General features: G+C 36.6%; 2 protein-coding genes and 2 long non-coding RNA genes across 4 annotated transcripts; 2 read left to right on the top strand and 2 right to left on the bottom strand.

The window, feature by feature from the left end:
- Nucleotides 1–229: 229 nt before the first annotated feature.
- LOC105667104 (protein lethal(2)essential for life) lies at nucleotides 230–13,700 on the top strand. The gene is made up of 3 exons (XM_048411216.1): nucleotides 230–5,885; nucleotides 11,728–11,949; nucleotides 13,155–13,700. Exons 1-3 carry the CDS (start codon nucleotides 5,634–5,636, stop codon nucleotides 13,254–13,256), a joined length of 576 nt encoding a protein of 191 aa, XP_048267173.1. The 5' UTR covers nucleotides 230–5,633; the 3' UTR covers nucleotides 13,257–13,700.
- Nucleotides 10,411–13,902, bottom strand: LOC125386157. Its single transcript, XR_007226050.1, has 3 exons — nucleotides 13,745–13,902; nucleotides 12,933–13,056; nucleotides 10,411–12,239 (listed from the first exon to the last, which is right to left on the bottom strand). It is a non-coding gene; the product is annotated as an uncharacterized LOC125386157 (long non-coding RNA).
- A 171-nt stretch (nucleotides 13,903–14,073) lies between these two features.
- On the top strand, nucleotides 14,074–16,284 carry LOC125386158. Its single transcript, XR_007226053.1, has 2 exons — nucleotides 14,074–15,470; nucleotides 15,541–16,284. It is a non-coding gene; the product is annotated as an uncharacterized LOC125386158 (long non-coding RNA).
- LOC100643968 (aquaporin AQPAe.a-like) lies at nucleotides 16,203–20,207 on the bottom strand. The gene is made up of 6 exons (XM_003393852.4): nucleotides 20,075–20,207; nucleotides 19,835–20,010; nucleotides 19,559–19,702; nucleotides 18,893–19,126; nucleotides 18,722–18,802; nucleotides 16,203–18,419 (listed from the first exon to the last, which is right to left on the bottom strand). The coding sequence occupies exons 1-6, from the start codon at nucleotides 20,106–20,108 to the stop codon at nucleotides 18,207–18,209; spliced, it is 882 nt and encodes a 293-aa protein (XP_003393900.1). The 5' UTR covers nucleotides 20,109–20,207; the 3' UTR covers nucleotides 16,203–18,206.
- Between the last annotated feature and the right edge of the window lie 34 nt (nucleotides 20,208–20,241).

Below are 20,241 nucleotides of genomic sequence, written 5' to 3' on the forward strand. Positions count from 1 at the left end.
TTCTCTTTTCTTTTCGTTATACAATTAAATCTCGATCGTAAGATTGAACTTAATTTTTGCATAGTTTTCAATACACGTCATTTCAATTATTAATGTTTTATCGATGAGCATTTCAAGATTATATATATTCTCGTTTTTCAACCCTAACATTTAAAGAAAAAATCCTATTAGCTTTTTTTATCCTAAGGAAGGAGAATTGAGCTTAATTGAAAAGAACTCGCTTGTTTTTTTTTTTTGACGTCAGATTTCACTTTATTGTTTCTCTCAGCCAATAAAAGGATGTGGTATGGGCCTAAACAGCTAGGCGATACAGATACTGTGTTACATAATTTGCGGAACGAAGATACTAATATATCGGAGTGCTTTATACCTTTCGTTTTTGGATCGACAAGAATTTCTCGCGCGTGTGGATTATATGCTCTCTCTTAGACAGAAGTTTTTATGTTCGTTTCGATATACTTCTTGTTACAGTTACACATAGAGAAAGTCTAGTTTTTAATTGTACGATGCCTATGAGGAAAATCTAACACTCATAAATATTGTTGCCGTAATACGTCAAGTATATATATGTGTGTGTAGATACATCGTGTGATGTCGGTATATATGTATAATAATAAATGTTAATTAATAGTAATGGATCTAAATGTAAGTTTCATATGCTGTAACGTAAGCAGCGGGGAAAAAATGTAGCGCTTCCGGTGAAAGCCATTACCGTGGAAGATAACACTGACAAATTGATTACAAACTCGGTTACTAAGTCACAAAAAGTAATACAAGTGTGAATCGTTACAAATTACTAATTAATAATATTTATATTATATAATAGTAATGTGTATACCACGCAAATGACCTCTTAGCACCTAGAAGTATTTCCTTTCTTTCTCTTCCTCTCTTTCTCTCTCTCTCTCTCTCTCGTTCGCTCGCTCGTTCTCTCTAACACACTAATAATCAAAGTCGTTTTATCCAGTATCAAAGAGACACGTTAAAACACTATTATAGCCTAGTTAATAATCTTGGCAAAAAAGGCAGAGTTTGTTTTTTCTTCAGGCATGAATCTCTCTGCTTTATGTGATGTAACGAAGATTTGTCAGTTTCCCGTTCAGCTTTGACATTTCTGATCGACTTACAAATGCCTAACACATAATATTCCAGAAAAACACGAAAATACGTTGAGAATTATCGAAAGTTCGAAGAGATATTACATCGATTATCGTAAATATTTGGTCGATTACGCGTTACCTAATCGTTTATTAAAGATCGTTAAGCTTACTATTTAATATTATCGCTATAATGCCGCATAGTATTAAGTTTATTTACTTATATATCGAGGCGTTTTTAATCAACTTAAAGATTAAAATTCATCAAACATATAAACCCTGAATTATATTATTATAAGTCTAAATATTTTTCCTCTTTTTTTTACCCGCTAACAAGCGCTCTCTCGCGTGCATCTGTTTGTTTATTTTACGCAAACATTCTCTATTTTGTTTGTCTCGTTGAACAAAGAGGCGTAGTTATTGTTGTACGTATGTGTGCACCATTGTTCTTTTCTTAGTTGTGCCGTTAGTTCGCAAATCAACTGTTGTCAACGAATTATTGTTGCTACATGTAAATAGTATGATGTTAGAATGTATAATCAATTCTGCATTGTAACGGATTAATCAAGAGATTACAAGCCTTCCAAGTATGCGTTACTGGCACTTGTTTGCTAAGTAAGGAAGAAATTCGCCAAATAACACGTACCCTAGCAAGTAACAATACACACTATCAATTATAATAAAGAGTATAATCAATAAATAGACCGTCCTCGATATTTAAAAACACAAATCATTTTTTCTTTTTTTTTTTTTGGTGACAAGAATCGAGTTTTTAACCTCGAAGCTCATCGGGTTTTTTTACATTCTTCTTTTTTTGGAGCCTATTTCGAGTAACAATTTTAATAGCATAAAGTTGTTCTCATTTAAAACTCGCATATAACAGTGGTCATAGAAATCATCATCGACGTTAAGGGGGAATTACAGTGAGGTATACACACACACACCAGGAGATTAGTCTCATGAGTGTCGGAATTGTCTTGACCTGCGGTGCAAGCTGATTTCGAGCGATTGTTCGTACTCGAACGATTCCCTCGAAATATATTGAAAAATACACTTGGGTGTTTCCCTAACGCAGAGTTCGACCTCGTATACTCCGTATACTTACACGAAACTGAAAAATAACAATCTCCCCCGTACTCCCCCATTACCCGTGAAATGCATGCGGTCGAGTGAAGTATTCTCTCTAATCGACACGTGCACACGTTCGATCCGATTGTTAAAGGCATGGAACTCCTCACCAACAGGTATATACGATTGGAATCGCACTCCTAACGACAAGTTTGGAGAACAAGCGAACAGCAATTTGCAGCAGTAATCATGAGATATATAACATCAAAGGCTGACATTGAATAATCATCAGGGCGCGACAACATTGTGCCCTTTCCGTTCAAATCTATTCTCACCCCGGAGGGACATCCAAACTTGGAAATCTACGCGATAAAAGAAAGTTTGGATCGTTAGAGTGGTTTCCTTTAAGGTCTCCTTGAAATTACGGAGACAAACAGAAGAGTTCCACATATGCAGCGTGCCAAAGTTATTCAAAACAGTGAATCAGAGGTTAGATTATACGCTCTTGGAGATCCTGCCCCTCCTCGGCATTTAAATATGTTCATCGGGTGGTATTTCTGGACGAGAGTCAGTAAACGTCACGTGAACATCGTGGGAGTATCCGAAAATTCGGTCTCGTCTTTCTCCTTCTCTCTTGTCCGCAGGCGTCTGAAACGCACCCCGAGAACGCGCCTATTTAAGCACCTCGCGCTTCCGCGACTGAATCAGACAGTCAATACTCGTATCTGTGAACCGCGTTGTATTTCTTCGCTCTAAGTTCTCCTTCTACGTGCGAAAAAAAGGAAAAGGTATTCAAAGGTGTGTGTTCATTTGTCATTTGTTTGTAACCACGTCTCTTACATTTCTCACGTTCCAAAGAAAGAGAAGTCGTTTGGGTAGTACTTGATTGTTTTGGAAGCTTATACTGTTTGCTTCTACTGGTCGTCTGTTCCTTTTTTTTTTTTGTATTTTTAAAATTTTTTTTTTTGGTTTTCTTTTTCTTCTTTCATCATTATGAGTGTAAATCGGTCAGTGTTCTTACTTTCGTTGGACGAAAAGAAAAAAACGCGCAACGACGTTTCACCGTATGAAATAGTAACCTAAAATAGTAAGGATCCTAAGCTATTTAAGGACTAAGTACACGTCTAGTATACGTCCCCTTAACCCTTAAGAATTGTCGGTATCATATCTAATCCTATTAGCGTTAGAAATCCTAGGAACGCTGGTATTATGTCAATGTTCTTTTTTTGTTCCCTTCCACCTTGAAGGTCATCGATCATCGTCAACGATATTATCCGTTTACGCGCGTTTAAAGATGGTTATCAACGCACGGCCTAATCATGGGAAAGACTAACACGCTTCTTAACGAAGAATCGCCTTCTACTATACGCGCATAGAAATGCATATATACGGTACACGTTTCGTGCTCCTCCCTTACTAAACACTAGAGTAGTTTCGTCCATGAAGATATCGAGGATAATAGTTTCACTTCGAAACGTAGTAGTTTAGTAGTAGTAGTAGCATTTGGAAACTTAGCGGTCTAACTTACATTTTAAGATACAATCGTCAAAAAGCATGATTTAATTGTTAAGTACATTCCTTATTAAGTTCTGGTTTACGACATCATACGACACGCCTTTTTAATAAAGACGACGCTTTTCCCTTCTTTTCCTTCCTTATACATTGTTAACTGTCTCTCCTCCTACAATATTCCCTAACATGTTATATATTTTACCTTTCTTCGCTGTATGTTATTATCTCCTTTTAGTGTTCGAGATTAGTATTCTGATCGTAGGAATTAGTAAACGTTCTTAATTGCCGGAATACATAGACGGCCGAGGAACATAATTATTGTACGTTCTTCAATACGATTTTTCAATGAAAATGTTATTCGGTCTTTATGCATCTCTGGTTTGTATTTACTACAGCCGAGATTTTAACGTGGGTACAACTGGCCAGAATATTTATACAATTTCTGCCACTTATGCTTCGACTACTCCTAAAAACGAGTAGAGTGGTATCCTCTTGTTCCGTTTCTTTTTTTTTTTTTTCTTTTTTTTTTTTTTTTTTTTGTTGTTGTATCTATCTTCTATATACCTAGGCTCTTACACGTAACCTAAAGCTATAGCATAAGTTACATTATGCGTAATTCGATGGAAATGCAATGTCTTAGTAGACTTTTCTTCTTTATCGTCCCTAACACGCTGACGTTATAAACGATATAAGTTCTAGATACTCCTTAATAAACGAGATCTCTGCTTCACCGAAGAAACACATCCGCGTCTTTGATGTCACAAAACAAAAATTCGTCACACAATTCTTTGCCAATTCTAAATAGAAATTATTTTGATACTTTCATTTCGTGGATGGTTCACGTAAATTCTGTTACGCTCTATTCATAAATGTTTGCCAATTTGATGTCGCGAATATTAATTTCTTAATGTTATATGCGCGGTGCGATTCTTCACAGAGTAATCTCCCTTTTTCTATTTTTATAGATGTTCGATTCTCAAATTTCCGATTAGAAATGTCAAATTATCTTGACTGTTGATTGAATGTAAGTCCCCGTTTAGAGTATGCTAAACATATGTTTCGGTTAAATTCGTTTTGAATTAGATTTGAGTTAGCTAACGGGTGTATTGGACTGTGTCATGTGCGCATTCAGCGAGAGACATTAGTGTTCGGCTTACGCTGGCAGCTATTCGTTTTTCGATGGAAAAGTTACGAATTACCGATTATCCGCGCGAGAAAGATTCGCAACGAATCGCTACGGCTCCTACACTTATTAGCCTCCTAAAAATCACCTGCTGTGCGTTCGAGTAAGACCCTAATTAATATATTCGTCGACGAAAATGCGCTCGAGGAAACGCGTAAACAATAATGGAACAACATTGTTGTAATTTGCTGTGTTAAAAATCGAGACATTTACTCTACGCTAATCTGCGGTAATAGCAATAGCTCTCGTGATGCTTAGTGATTTGTTCACTTTAAGAAAAGATTCCTAAATTGGTCATCCTCGCGTTAATACTAGAAGACTCGCAATAAAAGAGAATCTGTTCCTTTCCTTTGAATTGTATCGTGGTTCAGTGATTCTCGTTCTGGTATCAGGACTGTTATTAATTACAGCCGTTTCTCGAGATGAATCTACTTAGATCGTGTTCCTTATTATAACACAATAACGATAGGCGTGCGATTTAACACACGTTTACGCGCTTTCTTTCTTTTAAGCTCAAAGGAATCTGCCTAGCATGTTCTTAATTAAAAACAGCTTACAGCCTAACTCTTAATCCGTCAAACTTCTGTCTCGCGTTATAAAGGCTTAATTGTCTCGTAATATTAATTTAACCACGTGTTAAAACGGAGTATTCTCCCTTTTTGTTATTTTCTCCTGTATATATCATCATTGCGCGATCTATACTACGTCCCGAAATCGAAAAGCAAGAACCGACCGATATTACTGATTTTCTTCATTGTTCATTATCGTTTCAGATGTCGGTGGTGCCATTGATATTCCGTGACTGGTGGGACGATTTAGATCGACCCATGTCCAGATTGATGGACCAACACTTTGGCAGAGGATTAAATCGAGACGAACTTCTATCACGGTTCTCCGATCTCAACCTCGACAGACCTCTACGTTCGATCTTTCGCGATAGGTACTACCGTCCCTGGAGGAACGTGACGCCTCAGCCCTCGAGTGGATCGAGCACGATCCAGATCGACGACAAGGACAACTTCCAGGTTTGTGACCATTTTATGCGTCAACTTTTTTCAGATGTTTGTACGAGTAAATCGCGTAATCGACAACTGCGATGTGACTCTACTGCAAACTGAACTTAGACTTGCAAAGCCCCAAGGAATGATGCAGGATACATCGAATGAATCGTAAGATTCTTATTGGATCTGGAGGATCAAAGCGTATGGTTCGTTTGACCTGTCTTTGTGTATGGTTAGGGAAATAGATCCAATGATGTAGGTGGAAACACAGGCTTGGTTTTCTTGACATTAATTTCTCGCTGTTGATCGGCGAACGAGGGAAGGTATTGTTGTTTCTAATATTGTCGTTTTCTTACTCTTTGAGAAGCTTTTCAAGAATCGTTTCATGGATTGAGATTGATTCGGCCATCGTTTATGTACTGCTGATCGGATTATAGAGAATCGCGAGCCATATCCATAGTTATCACTCGATGGTATCTAACCACACCTATTGTCAAAAACAATAGGTATAGCTAGGACTACCCTTCTGGTTCGAGTGGTAACTATGGATATGGATCAGATGAGATCTCTTTGGAAGACTACAATTAATTAGGTGTCACTGGATTATCAAATCAAAAATTACCGATAGATTAATAATGGATGTTTATATTTATTACGAATTTATTGCGTCGCTAAGAAATCGTTTCGAATTAATATTTCAATTTATTTGAATTTAGAAACCTTTTGCTTTGGACAATTTGGAATAATTTAGAGCAATTTAGTTGGCACGCATTCTCAGATAATCTGAGCGGTGCATGTACCCTACTGCTATTTCTGTCAAAGTACTATGTGCGATGCTTGCTAGAAACGAACCTGCGCGTTATCAAATTTCCTTTAGTTAAACGCCGATTTCAGGGCTAAGCAAGTGATTTACGTTTGATGTGTTGAACGTATTCCATCTTGACACCAGTGATGCTACTAATTTTTGTTACTCGTTATAGTTTCTTCGTAACTCGTCTGATGGCCTCTGAAAGTTGTCGATCGTAAATATATGTTATTAAGCGTGAAATCGTTGTTGGAGGAGGGGCGCGTGACACGCTTCGATTTTACACTTTGCTCGTACAGTTTCACCTTGTGTAACGTTACTGTGGAACTCTGCGGGGATATTTGATTTCGATGTACGAAAGACGGCCTCGAGTCGCCGCTATACTTTGCATTAGAACGGTTAATAATATGACATCATGACTATTTATTAATCGTGATATCTCGACGTGAATTATAGAATCTACGTCTCACTGGATGTTTTCTCGTTTCAAGAACTCGCGTTCAAGATCATTATTGTACGTCACAGGGTGGGAGAGTACTGCTGCAAGGGGCTGGATGTGGGATTTCTCTCGTCTTCGATAGGATCCCACGCGTACGTGGAATCCCATGGAAGAGGAGAGTTCAAAGAAAGGATTGAAAGTCTTTAGGGTTGCGTTAATTTGTTACAATGATCGAACAAGGTCGAGAACGAAGACAAAGGAGAGAAGACGATGTGTTTTCTTTAACCGATTAGAAAATTAACTGCAACTTTTGTTAGATTTCGCTTATCAAACGTCAAAAGGAAGATAGTTAATATTATACAGCTTGTCTAAAAGAGACAATTTGGTTCCTTAAACCTGGTTGAAGCTTGTTCGTGCAATTTCAAAAAACGTGTAAATCGTGATTCCTCAAATAAGTCGGACGCTTCGAATGTTTGAAATATACACGATATACGCGACACGGCTTGAAGCAACTCTGTTAGTAACACCCAAATAAATGTGCTTGAAGTTCGTTGGAAATTTAACGCTCTATTATAATCTTTTATTGCTAGTATTCGATCGGATTTTGAAGATTCACAGAGATTATACTTGAACGCGTTATTGTAAGCACCACGAATATATTCAGTCAACGGCTATCCCATAACTTTCGGCCGGAGCCAAAAAGTAATGGGATAGCCGTCGTTGGTCTTAGATCGTATGTAAGAAGTTAGTTGAAAGAAGATTAATTATGTGTCCAGCCAGTGAAAACGGATTGATATTCGGAATATTAATTATTGCTAATACCGTTGAGCGTTAAATTAGGCTTCGAAATAGCTACGAGTCAAAGGAAAACTCGAGGAAACGAAGAATAAAGAAAAATATTGATCAAAGACAGTATTTCAAGAGTAAAAGGTGCTTTCGAGCAAAAGAAAATATCAAAAGTAAGCGAACTTCTAAAAATGAATTTCAAAAAGACACTATATATATAGTATATAATATATAATGTATAATGTATAATATATAATATATAACATATATTTCATATAAGTATTTCAGCTAATTACGAAAATACGCATGACACGAGGTGGCCCTGTTAAATTTTAAGCAATAGTGAGGCAATAGCCACCAATCAGACCCGCGTTCCTTTACCTATCAAATTTCTCATCTCTGCACAATTATATACACATATTACGAAGCTTGTAAGTTCGAAGATCAGAAAAAACTATCTTTTTGTCTACGTATCGGTAGATTTGATGGATTCGAACTGGATAAAACGCCTGAAATATTTGTAACCTCTCGAGCATAGAATGTTTAAAGCACATCACACACACTCGACACTTCCCTTTCTCGTAGATTTGTTCTGCTTCTAATTGTTTTAGCTGTTTTACACCGAATACAAATTGTTCTCGTTTGCTTTGTACTTCTTAAGTAACCGTTGTAACTTAGTAACTCTCGCTTTGATATCAAGGGATTATTTGAAAGCTTCTTTAAGTAATTATATCGCCACAAGCTAAATATGTTCAATAATTTGAATACACTGGATTAGAACAGGCTAAACATTTACTGGCCCATCTCTCTCTTTTTTTACTGTTTCTCTTTTATTTTATCATAATATCGTGCAATTGGAGTTTCTTTAATACAGTGAGCGAAATATTTGTTCCACTATTTCGCGGTTTAACGGTCGATTAACTTAGGCTGAGACAATCTAAAGTGATAACCTTTTCTTTTTATATTGTTGTCATTTATGAATTTTTATCATAGGTGTCGTCCAATAAGTACAGAACGTGTTGAAAATATATATGCGTGTTTAGGAAAATAAGAAATCAAATGAAAAGAAAGAAACCTTGTATCTCGAAATCTCGAATGTATCGAATATTATTTTTCAAGACCTAGAAACCTAGTAGTGAAACGTAAGGAAAGAAGGAAGTGGGAACGAAATTAGCGCATTCGTAAAGGGAAGTACAAAAAAAGAATTAAAGGAGATGGTGTAACTCAAAAGAAATAAGGGGAAGGAATTAATGGAGCCAAACGAAAAAAAATATTAACCAAAAGTATCAAATATCTCTACTGAATATCTCTATTGAAAAATAATACTATCAACGCAACGTTTCAATACAGAACTGTTATAATGAAGCAATTCGATCATCGAATTAAAAGTAATTATAACAGAAGAAACAAAAAAATAAAAAAAAGGGGGGAAGGGACACAATCTTCAAGGACTATAATCAACGAAACGAACGAAAGAACTGGAACACCAGAAGGCCCGAAAACCGATTTTTGTTTCTGCCACTACTACTACTACTATTACTACTACTGCTGCTGTTGTTGCTGCTGCTGCTTTCCCCCAGCATGTTCTTTCTTTGCTGCATAATTCTCTATCTCAAGTTTGACACATAAAGGACTCTAAAAATTGATTTCTCTCCTCGTCTTACAACCCTCTCTTTTCAAATGGTTCACAGCTCTGTGTAGTGGTATAAAGATTCGGAACGTTTTTCGGGGCTATTACAATTTCAGTTGTTGGTTCCTTCTCCTTTTATATATATATATATGTGTGTGTGTATACAGGAACCCCCTCCCTCAAGGAAGAGGGGGCTTAAAAATGTTGTGGTAGAATGAAGTCAGGTCTCGAAAACTACTATTTTTCTTCAAAAAAACTCGAATAGAGAAAAATTGTCAAAATTTTGTAGCAAAAGAAGTTTTGTTTACACACAATCCGAAACGTACACGCGACTATTTTCTGACAGACACACGCTTTATTATGCCGGAAGTTCCTTCCAAAAATCACAGTTTAACCGGCTTTCGCCATTCTCATTTCTTTGTTTTTTTCTCTTTAACTTTTACGCTCACAAATGGATTTTGTTTCCGTTTCAACAAACGATACCAAATACCTTGAAATATTCAAAAAGGACGACTTTTCTTTGTCATTGAAATTCGAAAAAAAAAAAACGGATCGTTACATGGATATCATATCAGTCTTCTTTTTGCTGCTTCTTTTTTTTTTTTTTTTTTGTCGACAGAAAGAATCGAGAAAGTATGAGGTGTTTCGCAGCACCCCCCTGAAATGGGGGCGCCTCACGGACTAAAAAACGGCTTTCCCTTAAAACTTTCGGATCTCTTTTTTGTTTCGCTATATATATAATAATCTCTATATAAAAATAAATGCTTCTCGAATCATCAACGACAGGACCATAGAAAACGATTCAATACGAAATATTCTATATGTACAAAAATGCAGGCGCACAATGTGTCGCTCTTGCTCGCTCTCTCTCTCTCTCTCTCACTCTCTCTCTCTCTCCTCCTCTCTCTCTCTCTCTATATTCAATATGCAGCAGCACTGGAGATTTAAAATTTGTTTGACGGTCTCTTGCTACTTTGCCCGAAATGTACGAAAGAAAGTGAAGGTTTTTCGTATCATTCTGCACAAGTTCATTCCTTATTTTCTAACTTTGAAAATTGCTCCCCGGGTCCTGGGATCACGCTAGTATCACCCGAAGAACCGCGGTTCGCTTTATCTTTACTGTCACTGATGCGTTTACCCTCGCTTTCTTTCACTTAATGTTTGTTTCCAAAGTGAAGCTGCTAACCACGAGATAAATTGTTGATCGAAGTACAAAACACGTGTGTCAACGTGACGATTCTGTTTCTCTCTTTTTGCTCAATAGTAGAAAATGATTCCACCTGCTACTTGTATACTTTGCACGCACGTCTTTCTTACGAGTGAACAAAAAAAAAAAAAAATGGGGGAGGAAACGATGTTCCAGATAGATGTGTTTATCAGCTACATCTTCTCGGTTTGCTCGTTCTCAACGGTTACATTCAAGTAGAATGGAAATTACAAAACACTGGTGTTACATGAAAAATACAGGACAAGAGTGGAAAATAAGCAAAAACTTTGCAACGGGTAGAAAGTAGAAAAAGCTGGGATTAACTCCTACATATTTTTTCTTTCCTACTGTGTCTTCATGTTCTATAAACTCCGGCGACCTTTGTAACTAGAAGTTACTGCGTGGACAATTTGAGTTAACCGGAAGAACGGCTTCTATTTGATAGGTACTTATTTTCTTCCACTGAGTTACAGTTTTTTCTTTCTCGGGTACTATTAGAGTGATTAAAGAAGGCTTTAGAAACGGTTGTGCGTATGGTAGCTAAATAGCTAATGGTTGTAAATTTCTCGTGTATCCAACAGACAGATACCTAAGGTCTTCCGAAGGAGAAAACTTGTTATCTTGATATACAGACTGACTGGTTAACAAATTAATTATAAATGCAGATTTCGATAGCAGGCGAAGGCTGCCTTCGCCTGCCTTAAAGCGGCGGTAATTTAAATGAGCGAGCCTCTTTCGATAATCGGTGTTGTGAAAAGCCTGAATACTTAAATTTCGCAATAAAAGATGATTTGTATCTTTTTTTTGGGCGGATTTAACGGAATACAAACGTGTGTAATCAAGAATTGGATGGTAGAAATATATTTCAATAGTGGTATGGATCTCTGTTATGGCCTCTTTGATACATCGTATCGGTTACTACACGCAACATCGTGCTCCTAAAAAATGATAGTTTTCCCCGTTGGACCTGTCTTAACTGCTTCGCTCTGATCTGCGCAGGTAATATTGGACGTTCAACAATTCTCACCGGAGGAGATCACGGTGAAGACGGTCGGTAACAACGTTATTGTCGAAGCCAAACACGAGGAGAGACAAGACGAGCACGGATTTATCAGCAGACACTTCGTACGGAGATACGTCTTGCCTCCATCTCACGATGTGATCAATATTACCTCGAGCCTTTCTTCGGATGGTGTTTTAACTATCACGGCACCCAAAAAGGTAACGAGACGAAGAGGAGAGCTCGGTGGCGAATCCGAGCGAAGGACTCGCCCGACGCTTCTCGATTCGCAAAGCTAGAGCACTTTAGGAAAATGATCCATTCTCTTCCTAGCCTTCTTTTGTTTTGTTTTTCTATTGTTTTTGTATCTTTTCCCCGTTCTATTTGATTCTGTATACTTATTTTTTGTTCTCAATTCCAACGTTCCGTGTGCCCTTGTAGTAGAGTATTCGTTTAGACAAGATGGTGCTGACGATTTATTCTCGACCTCAAACTACGAGTCTGCTCTAAACTATAAAAAGAACGTCACGTTGAATTAAAGACTTTTACGTGGATGAGGCACATTCGTAAAAGTATTCGTAACAATGTTTATCGACTTTAACTCGATAAATAACTCAAGGAGCAAAATTTCTGTATAATTGTAAAAGATATAGTATATAATTGTTAGTTGGTCAAAGATATATATATATATATATATACACACATATATGTATATATACATATAATCGAATGTCTAGTAGTAATAATAAAAAAAGGTCAACTTGGAAGTAGTTAAAATCGATAAAGTCCGAAACTAGCGAGTGCTCCTCATCGAGATGTCAATTAAAAGATCAGGGAGTACTTTACGATTCACTCAGCATTGAGAAGACATCGTGAAAATACACTATAGACGTACTTGTGAGAGGCTAAGGGCGACATCTATATAACTGATGTGTAACTAAACAGGCTAGAGTGACGCTACGTATCAACAATTTTGATTCGAAAGCATTTTTGAGATATAGTTCAAAAGAGAATTCTTTGAAATGTGAAATATTTCCAAATTTGCATAGATTTATAGCTTATAGTATTATTTTCAATAAGAATATAATATTTCGAATTGCATAATTAAGTAGCGACACTATGAGCCCTAATGTTAATTTTCTGATCTTATATTAGCGTTAAAACTGTAGAACAATAGAAATACGTCGGTTCAATGACCGCTTACCTAATGCCTGTATCTCGAGGTGCTCTTCTCAAATAGTTCAAAATGTGTGAGGAAATTTCGAACTCTAATCTGACCAGATTATGGTTGCGTACGGATTGTTCAAGCACCGACCCCGTAGGGTTCACTATAAAAACAAATATAAAAAGCCTCGTTCATTTGTTTCATGATCGCTTTTACGATCTATATAACGACTTAGTTTTTTATGTTATCATTTTCTTTCAGGGAGAGACACCTAGCGGAACTGAACGAATCATTGAAATCACGAAAACAGGAGAACCGGCGAGTAAACCGGTCAAAATAGAAACGACTACGGAAGAAAAATAATAATCGCGACCGAAGTATTTTGACATAATCTTTTTTTTTACATTTACGTATTATATGGAGTTCTTATAAAATAATTCGATAGAATTTTATATACTATTATAAATCGGAAAAAATTATATAAAAACATACATTTATATACATAAACTGTTAAAACCCTTGGGTTAAATCTGTTATAAAATGTTATATTTGCTATAGAAAATTTTCATCAAGAATAATTCATCAAAGTGTAGCATATATTTCTTAAATAATTGCTAATATCAAATTAGCTTCAACGTTATTGCTTTTGCTTTATCTTCTACATACCTAATAAATTCAATACTCAATAATTTATTTAAAGTCAAAGCGTAAATTGTCATAGCAATATATTTCAATGTATCTACTGTGAAACAAAAGTAATATCGCAGAAGCGAAAGCTTTCAATAAACCCAAACCACAAAACTACAATTTTAAAAAAATGTCCAAATCACTTAAAAGCTAGGAATACCCACGGTAAACTGTCGCGCTCCGCACCAAATCCGTCTCGTCTACATTTTCTCGTGTTGTCAGCAGCCTCGTGGACCACGTAAAAGAAGTAGAGGTATGTTCACTGGTTGGTGGGTCTTCGGGTGTTCGTTGCGTCCGAACAGAACGAAAGTTTATTTACGAATGCGCCGAGCCAAGCCGGCCGGCCCTCTTATATAGCCGTGCGGCGTCGCAGTACTGAATGTTCGAGAAGTTACGCCGGCAACCGGCACCTAATGCGCATTTTCTTTCAACTCATGATTTTTATATTTATTCCATCATTTATTCAACAGCCACTTATATCATCGTGTTCCTCGTGCCATAAACTATCATTCAACGACAGAATTATCGCTATTTAACTAATTTTTGTGGAAAAAACAAGCAAAATCCGAGTATTGATCGGGGAGGCAACGACGAGATTTCTGGCACACTCTCCCACCTGGTCCCCACCATAACCTCACTCACACAAACGTACATTTCCTTCTTCTATACCTATATATTTACACTTCGAATGGTTGGATTATGTGCGTGATGGAAACAAGAAACGACTAACCTCGTATTATTCGGCTATTTGTTTTCGTCGTAACGTCAGGGGAAAGGGCCATTCCTTAGAAACACTACGTAGTTTCCGAAGTCAAGGACAGTTTGAGGTTGTCTTTAACGATGCTATTTACTACGCGTGATTTTTAGAAGCTTATAGGTTACGTCACGTTTGTCGTTAATTATTTTAACAATACAAACATTGAATCTTTGGAAACATTTTTCGATCTCTTACAATGTTAACTTGCATTCAACAAGCAAAACGAGTATTTTACCTCTACATGAGTGCTTCTCTTGTTTCTACTATCTTTAATAGCTCGAGATAAGATTGCATTTTTGATCTTCTGCAAGTATGAGTGAGATGACGTTGTTATCGTATATAAGTCTATAGATGGTAATGAACAATTCGGTGCATATCTTTATCAGAATTACTGTTGAATCACTAATCAAGGAGACAGTGAACTATGACACAGTACAGAAGTGCACTGGCCAAATGATCCTATATGATCAATTTTCGAAAAACACACATTTCTAGAAAATATTAAGTATCTATTTTTTCCATTGAGCGCGAATACCAGAATTTCGTTCTGTGAAGTCACTCTCAAGGTGGGGAGAGCAATGGTCAGTTAATGAAGTAAAATCCCGGCCAGATTACATGGCGTATTTCGTCATGAAAGCTGCGTAGTTACCCGAAACATATGTTTGCTAGAAACGAATTCCATCGATACGGTAGGACAGAAAGGTAGATAAAAGGAGGATAAAGAAGCTCGTTACTTTAAGACAATTCGGAGGCATGGTCATAACTCTGACCCATGTCACGCAATAAATAGCATCATGTTTGCAAACACACACGAGCTACATATATGTATAGCGTGATACAGGTCAGCATTCTGAGGTTAATGAGGTTGATCATGGCAGGAAAAGTAACGTGACACGTTAATCACGTGTTAATTTTATCGCATTTGCTCAATCACGTGTCACAACGACCTTCCAAAACCAACGACGCTTATGCAAAGGGCGCGTATTATTGCGCAATACAGGCTTCACGTGACAGCTGTAGCTCTATCGATTTTTCGTATGCGTCTTCTGACCTAATGCGTAGTATCTTGCTTGAAGGGCGTAACTGATGCAAGTTTATTCATGGGAATAAGGATCGTGGCCAAGATCCCTACGGTATAAAATCTTTTGTGTAGCTTTTCAAACATGTAATATATACAATAATGAAAACTGGAATAATTTTAAGGGTTGAATGATGAAAGGAAAATTACCAGGCAACCTGGCCATAGAAGCGGAAGCATAAAGCTGAGCAGATGTTCGCGATAAATTCACACACAACCGGGAGGGGCAAGAACAGAACCGGAATATGTCTATCGACATATGTATCCAGCTGGATGCAGACCGCGCGTCTCCTAATGTTTTCATTACTCTCTCAGGTGCACGAATGCGTAACATTCTGGAATGATATGGTTTCGTAGCTGCTTAACGACTCGATATGTACATATACGCATGTATATATGTGTATAATGTAGTCGGATGATGCTCGTATGGAATATTATAAATTTAATAGCGTTGTCTATGCAACCGCTGAGTCGTCGGATATATTAAAAAACTAGCATATAGTTACTGATACTGATCTTCGTATGGTTTAATGCATTGTGACGTTCGTGGTGTTTGTGCACCTTGCTAATTACGGATGTTCGACATTCAACCGTTGTTTTATCAACCGTTGTGTCGCATGCAATAGTGGCCATCTTCTTATCGACCGAGTACACCTTTTAATACGTTTTAACGTCGCGTCAACTACACAAATACATGATATTAGCAACGATAATGAGGATTGAAAATAGTATGGGGTTTCAATGTTGTTATATAATATCGTGCTTATTAAGAAAGAGAAAAATTTGGTTTCTGTCATTGAGATTTTGGATTTTATTTTCGTAGAAACAAATAATATTATTAACAATAGAAGAAATGAATCAATTGAAAACAGGAACAACGTATTTCAAATGCTCCAGTCTCGGTCTCCAGAACGTTCTATAGATGGATGCAGCAGGTAATCGATAGTTGCAGCGGTTGAATTTTATTCTATATATATATAGAATAAAACTCACATGTGTGTGTGTGTGTCATGCGCACGCGTGTATATAGAAAAATAGAAAAAGAGAGAAAGTATAGTAAATCTATAGAAATGTATATAGTAAATGTACCAGAGTACTTGTAATGACGTATTTTTGATCACGTACTCTTGGGTCGTTCCTTTAGAACGAGCAGAACAACGTTTAAACGTGCAATTAGCCCTGATCTCGGAAAAGTAAAATTCTCATGAACCGTTTGGAAATGTATTACACGCAAAACTATGTCGAAATATATGGGAAGTTTCCTTAATTACAGCTTACGCAGATACGCAGTCAGACCGAAATACGATTAATACATATTCTGCTGCGGCTACTATATAACCTGAGAACTATCTCCCTGTTTTGTGTTTCCTCTTTGTTTTTACAACATGCTGCGGTTAGAAATCCGATATCGTTTACATATAGGGTGGCAATGCACATAAAAACAGGTCGTTGATAAAATTTATTGTCAAAGAGCTTTGAAGTAAAAATTAACTCCTTATATAATTGATTCTTTCATTAATACTGCACCTCAATATGGTGAAATAATTGCATGTCTATAACTGGTGGTTATTTAGTGGTGCTCCTGATGGTATATTTTATGAAAAAAAAGTATTAAGCCGTGTGGAAGAACTAATAATAGGTTTATACCCAATGATTGTCACCTCATTTCACGTATTGATCTCTACATAATAAAGCGCAATTCGGAAAAAACAAACATTTGTTTCCATTACGTTTCCATTTTTGTCTAGACTGGCATGATATTCTTTATACATAGATAAAATGGTTACAGGAACACGTCAACTTTACTTTAATAAAAAGATAAAGAAGTAACGATGCTTCCAATTCTAAGAAATTTTATGACTTTAAATATTGCAAACTTAACAGTTGAATTTGCCAAGGACGGGTAACATTTTGTAACTTGAAAATAAAATACACAACTGGTAAACAGATATTTTGTTATACCGTAAATAACTTAACCTCCAAGACGTAAAACACAAGTGTGATTGGAGCTTAAAATTCTAGAGCCGCCCTATTGATTCAAATTGTGACGACGTATTTGTGGAACATGAATCTGCGCAGGATTTTCATGTCAGAAATAAACCTTTCCACATCGTCACCTGACTACGTTCTTAAAGTAGTTATTTGTCTAGTGTGTACATACATTGATTAGATTGGTTCATTAAAGCAGATCATTGAGGAAAATGCTGAGCTTCTTGAGAAAATAGAATAGCTTTAAATAGAAACCGTATGAACTGTATGAGTCAAAAATACTTGGAAGATATTCTGACACTCTAAATACTGTATGTACCTACTTAGAAGAAATTACGTCTCATTTCCATTTTTTAATGAATTTAAATATATTTTTTGTATATAAATATGTGAATTTTTAAATTAGACATATTGAGAATTGTTACATCACTTAAACACTTATCATTTTCCCTACTAGCACAAGTTACTCTCTTACCATCCGGGAATATTAAATAATTAGAATTAAAGAAATCGTTACATTATTTATACATCCTACAGCTACATAACCATAAAATAATTAATCTATAAATCACACTTATACCGTTAAATAGTAAGTAAGTGATGTCAATTTTGTTAAAATAATACAAGATGAGATAAACACTGTATATATATACGAGATAAATGCAATATATGTTGATGGAAATACAGTGCACGCCATACTTTAACGTGCAGCGACACCCGTGGTGGCGTCACTGAACTACTTTAGATATTATGGAAGACTGTTGCTAACGGTCGATAATGAATAATCGTACCTTAACAGTTATCAAGCAGCTTCCTCGCCCTTTACTAATTCGAGATTTTCTTCCTTAACATTTCTTTCTTGTTTGAAATTTATGTCTTGCAACGATGCTTTAATCGACTTCATTTCTATATACCTAAGATGTGGGTCCTCTACGTCCACTTTTTTCTCCGCAAACAGATACACGTACGTATATGTTCCAAGGAAAGCGCCTGCAGTCGGTCCGAACCAGTAAATCTAGAAAAGTTTTTATGAAAGCAAGAAAAAAGAACGATTATCGCTACTTATGATATAATCTAATCAGCGCACTGTGAACAAATATTTGCACTGCTCTTTTCTCCAACCTACGAGGTATCATCTCTGAGCCGATAACGTTAACAAGGAAAATCTAAAGTGCGGAAACTTGTTTTTTATCGAGTACGATGAAGATTAAAGTTTAAGATCGTAAGATTATATAAAATATGACGCTGGAAAGATTTGTGTAAATCTTGGAGAGGCATCAAATAAATTATATTATTCAGTAATAAAATTCAGCTCACCCATTGATCCGTCCAGTTCCCATTCCAAAAAGCTGGGCCGAAAGTACGCGCAGGATTCATACTGCAACCAGTGTAAGGACTCTAAAAGAGTATATTTTCCAAAATATACACATTAATAAATTTCTCGTGTTTTCTAAACAATGGCATATTTTTAATTGTGAAACTTTTTACCGCCGCGAGTGAAATGCCAACAACAGAGAAGCCAAATCGGATCGCCGTGGAATCTGTTGTATGAGCGCACCTTGGGTCCCAAGTAGCGCACGCTGCGCAAAGTATGAACGACGTACAAAGAATTTCGATTAAAATGGCTTGCGTGGTATTAATTCCAGGATGAACGACTGTTACACAATGGCCCACCGACGAATTTGAATATCCATCATTGAACAACTCGGGCGGAGTTATTGTCTGTTCCATTAAAATTACAATTAAACGAACATTCAGTACAGTAGTTAACAAGTTTTTTATCATCGCGATACACGTGTGACGTATCGGTTTATCGTTAAAGTCTGACGTCAGATTTGTGCGAGAAAGATAATTTTTCATCTTCTAATCATATAAGAATTTACAATGAATGCTTTAGACTCGTGTAATACGTATACAAAGTGTTATGTAATATGTTCAATTAATACGATAATTTATATATGCATAAGTGAAGATCCGACATACATCGCGTATAATTACTGTCTATGGCGATTTAAATCAATTCGAAATTATGTGAAACGTTTTCTACGTGTATAAGTGTAAAATTTACACATATGACACAAAATTATTAGAGAAAAATCGATCGTTTTTAGTTAATTATGTTCGTACAGTAGTAATAAAACTAAAAATTCGTACCATGAGTAATCCATATCCGATAGTAGCTCCAATAAATTGTGCTATTGCATAGAGTATACCCGTTGGAATGGTTTTAATTCCAAGAATAACTGCCCCTATGGTGACAGCAGGATTTAAATGCGCACCGCTTATATGTCCTAACATCTATAATAATAATTAGATTTTCTATAATCGCAGTGATAAATTAAATAGATAATCACAATATTACGATCTACCTCTTAAAACTTATTTCTCCTTTCTTCGATTTTTTTTTTACAAAATGTAAAATATTCTTACCATAATCAAAAGGTTGACAGTCATACCGAACGCCATAGATGTCTGTAATGGCGGTGGCAATATCGGTCCCATCGTTCCTAAAGAACCCATACAACCGATGAACAGAAGTATCGCAGTGCCCAGCACTTCGGCGATGAACATCGTGGTCGTACCCTTTTGCACAGACCACATTGAGCCTGAAAAACACCAGAACACGTTGAATTCTTTCATCAGGTTCCGACAAATTTCGATGAAACCCACTTTGCGAATCTTTGCTGCGGGTGTCGTTCTCCATGGTATCCCTGCGAGCCTTTAACTTGAACTAACAGCTACCGTAACGATGCTTTTACCACAATCAGTACTCGAATTCCGTTCGACAATACTAATCATCGGTGGCTATCATACTCCGCAATAATGTAAAAAAAGAG

This window comes from Bombus terrestris, chromosome 2 (assembly GCF_910591885.1).
Source record: "Bombus terrestris chromosome 2, iyBomTerr1.2, whole genome shotgun sequence".
Lineage (NCBI taxonomy): Eukaryota > Metazoa > Arthropoda > Insecta > Hymenoptera > Apidae > Bombus > Bombus terrestris.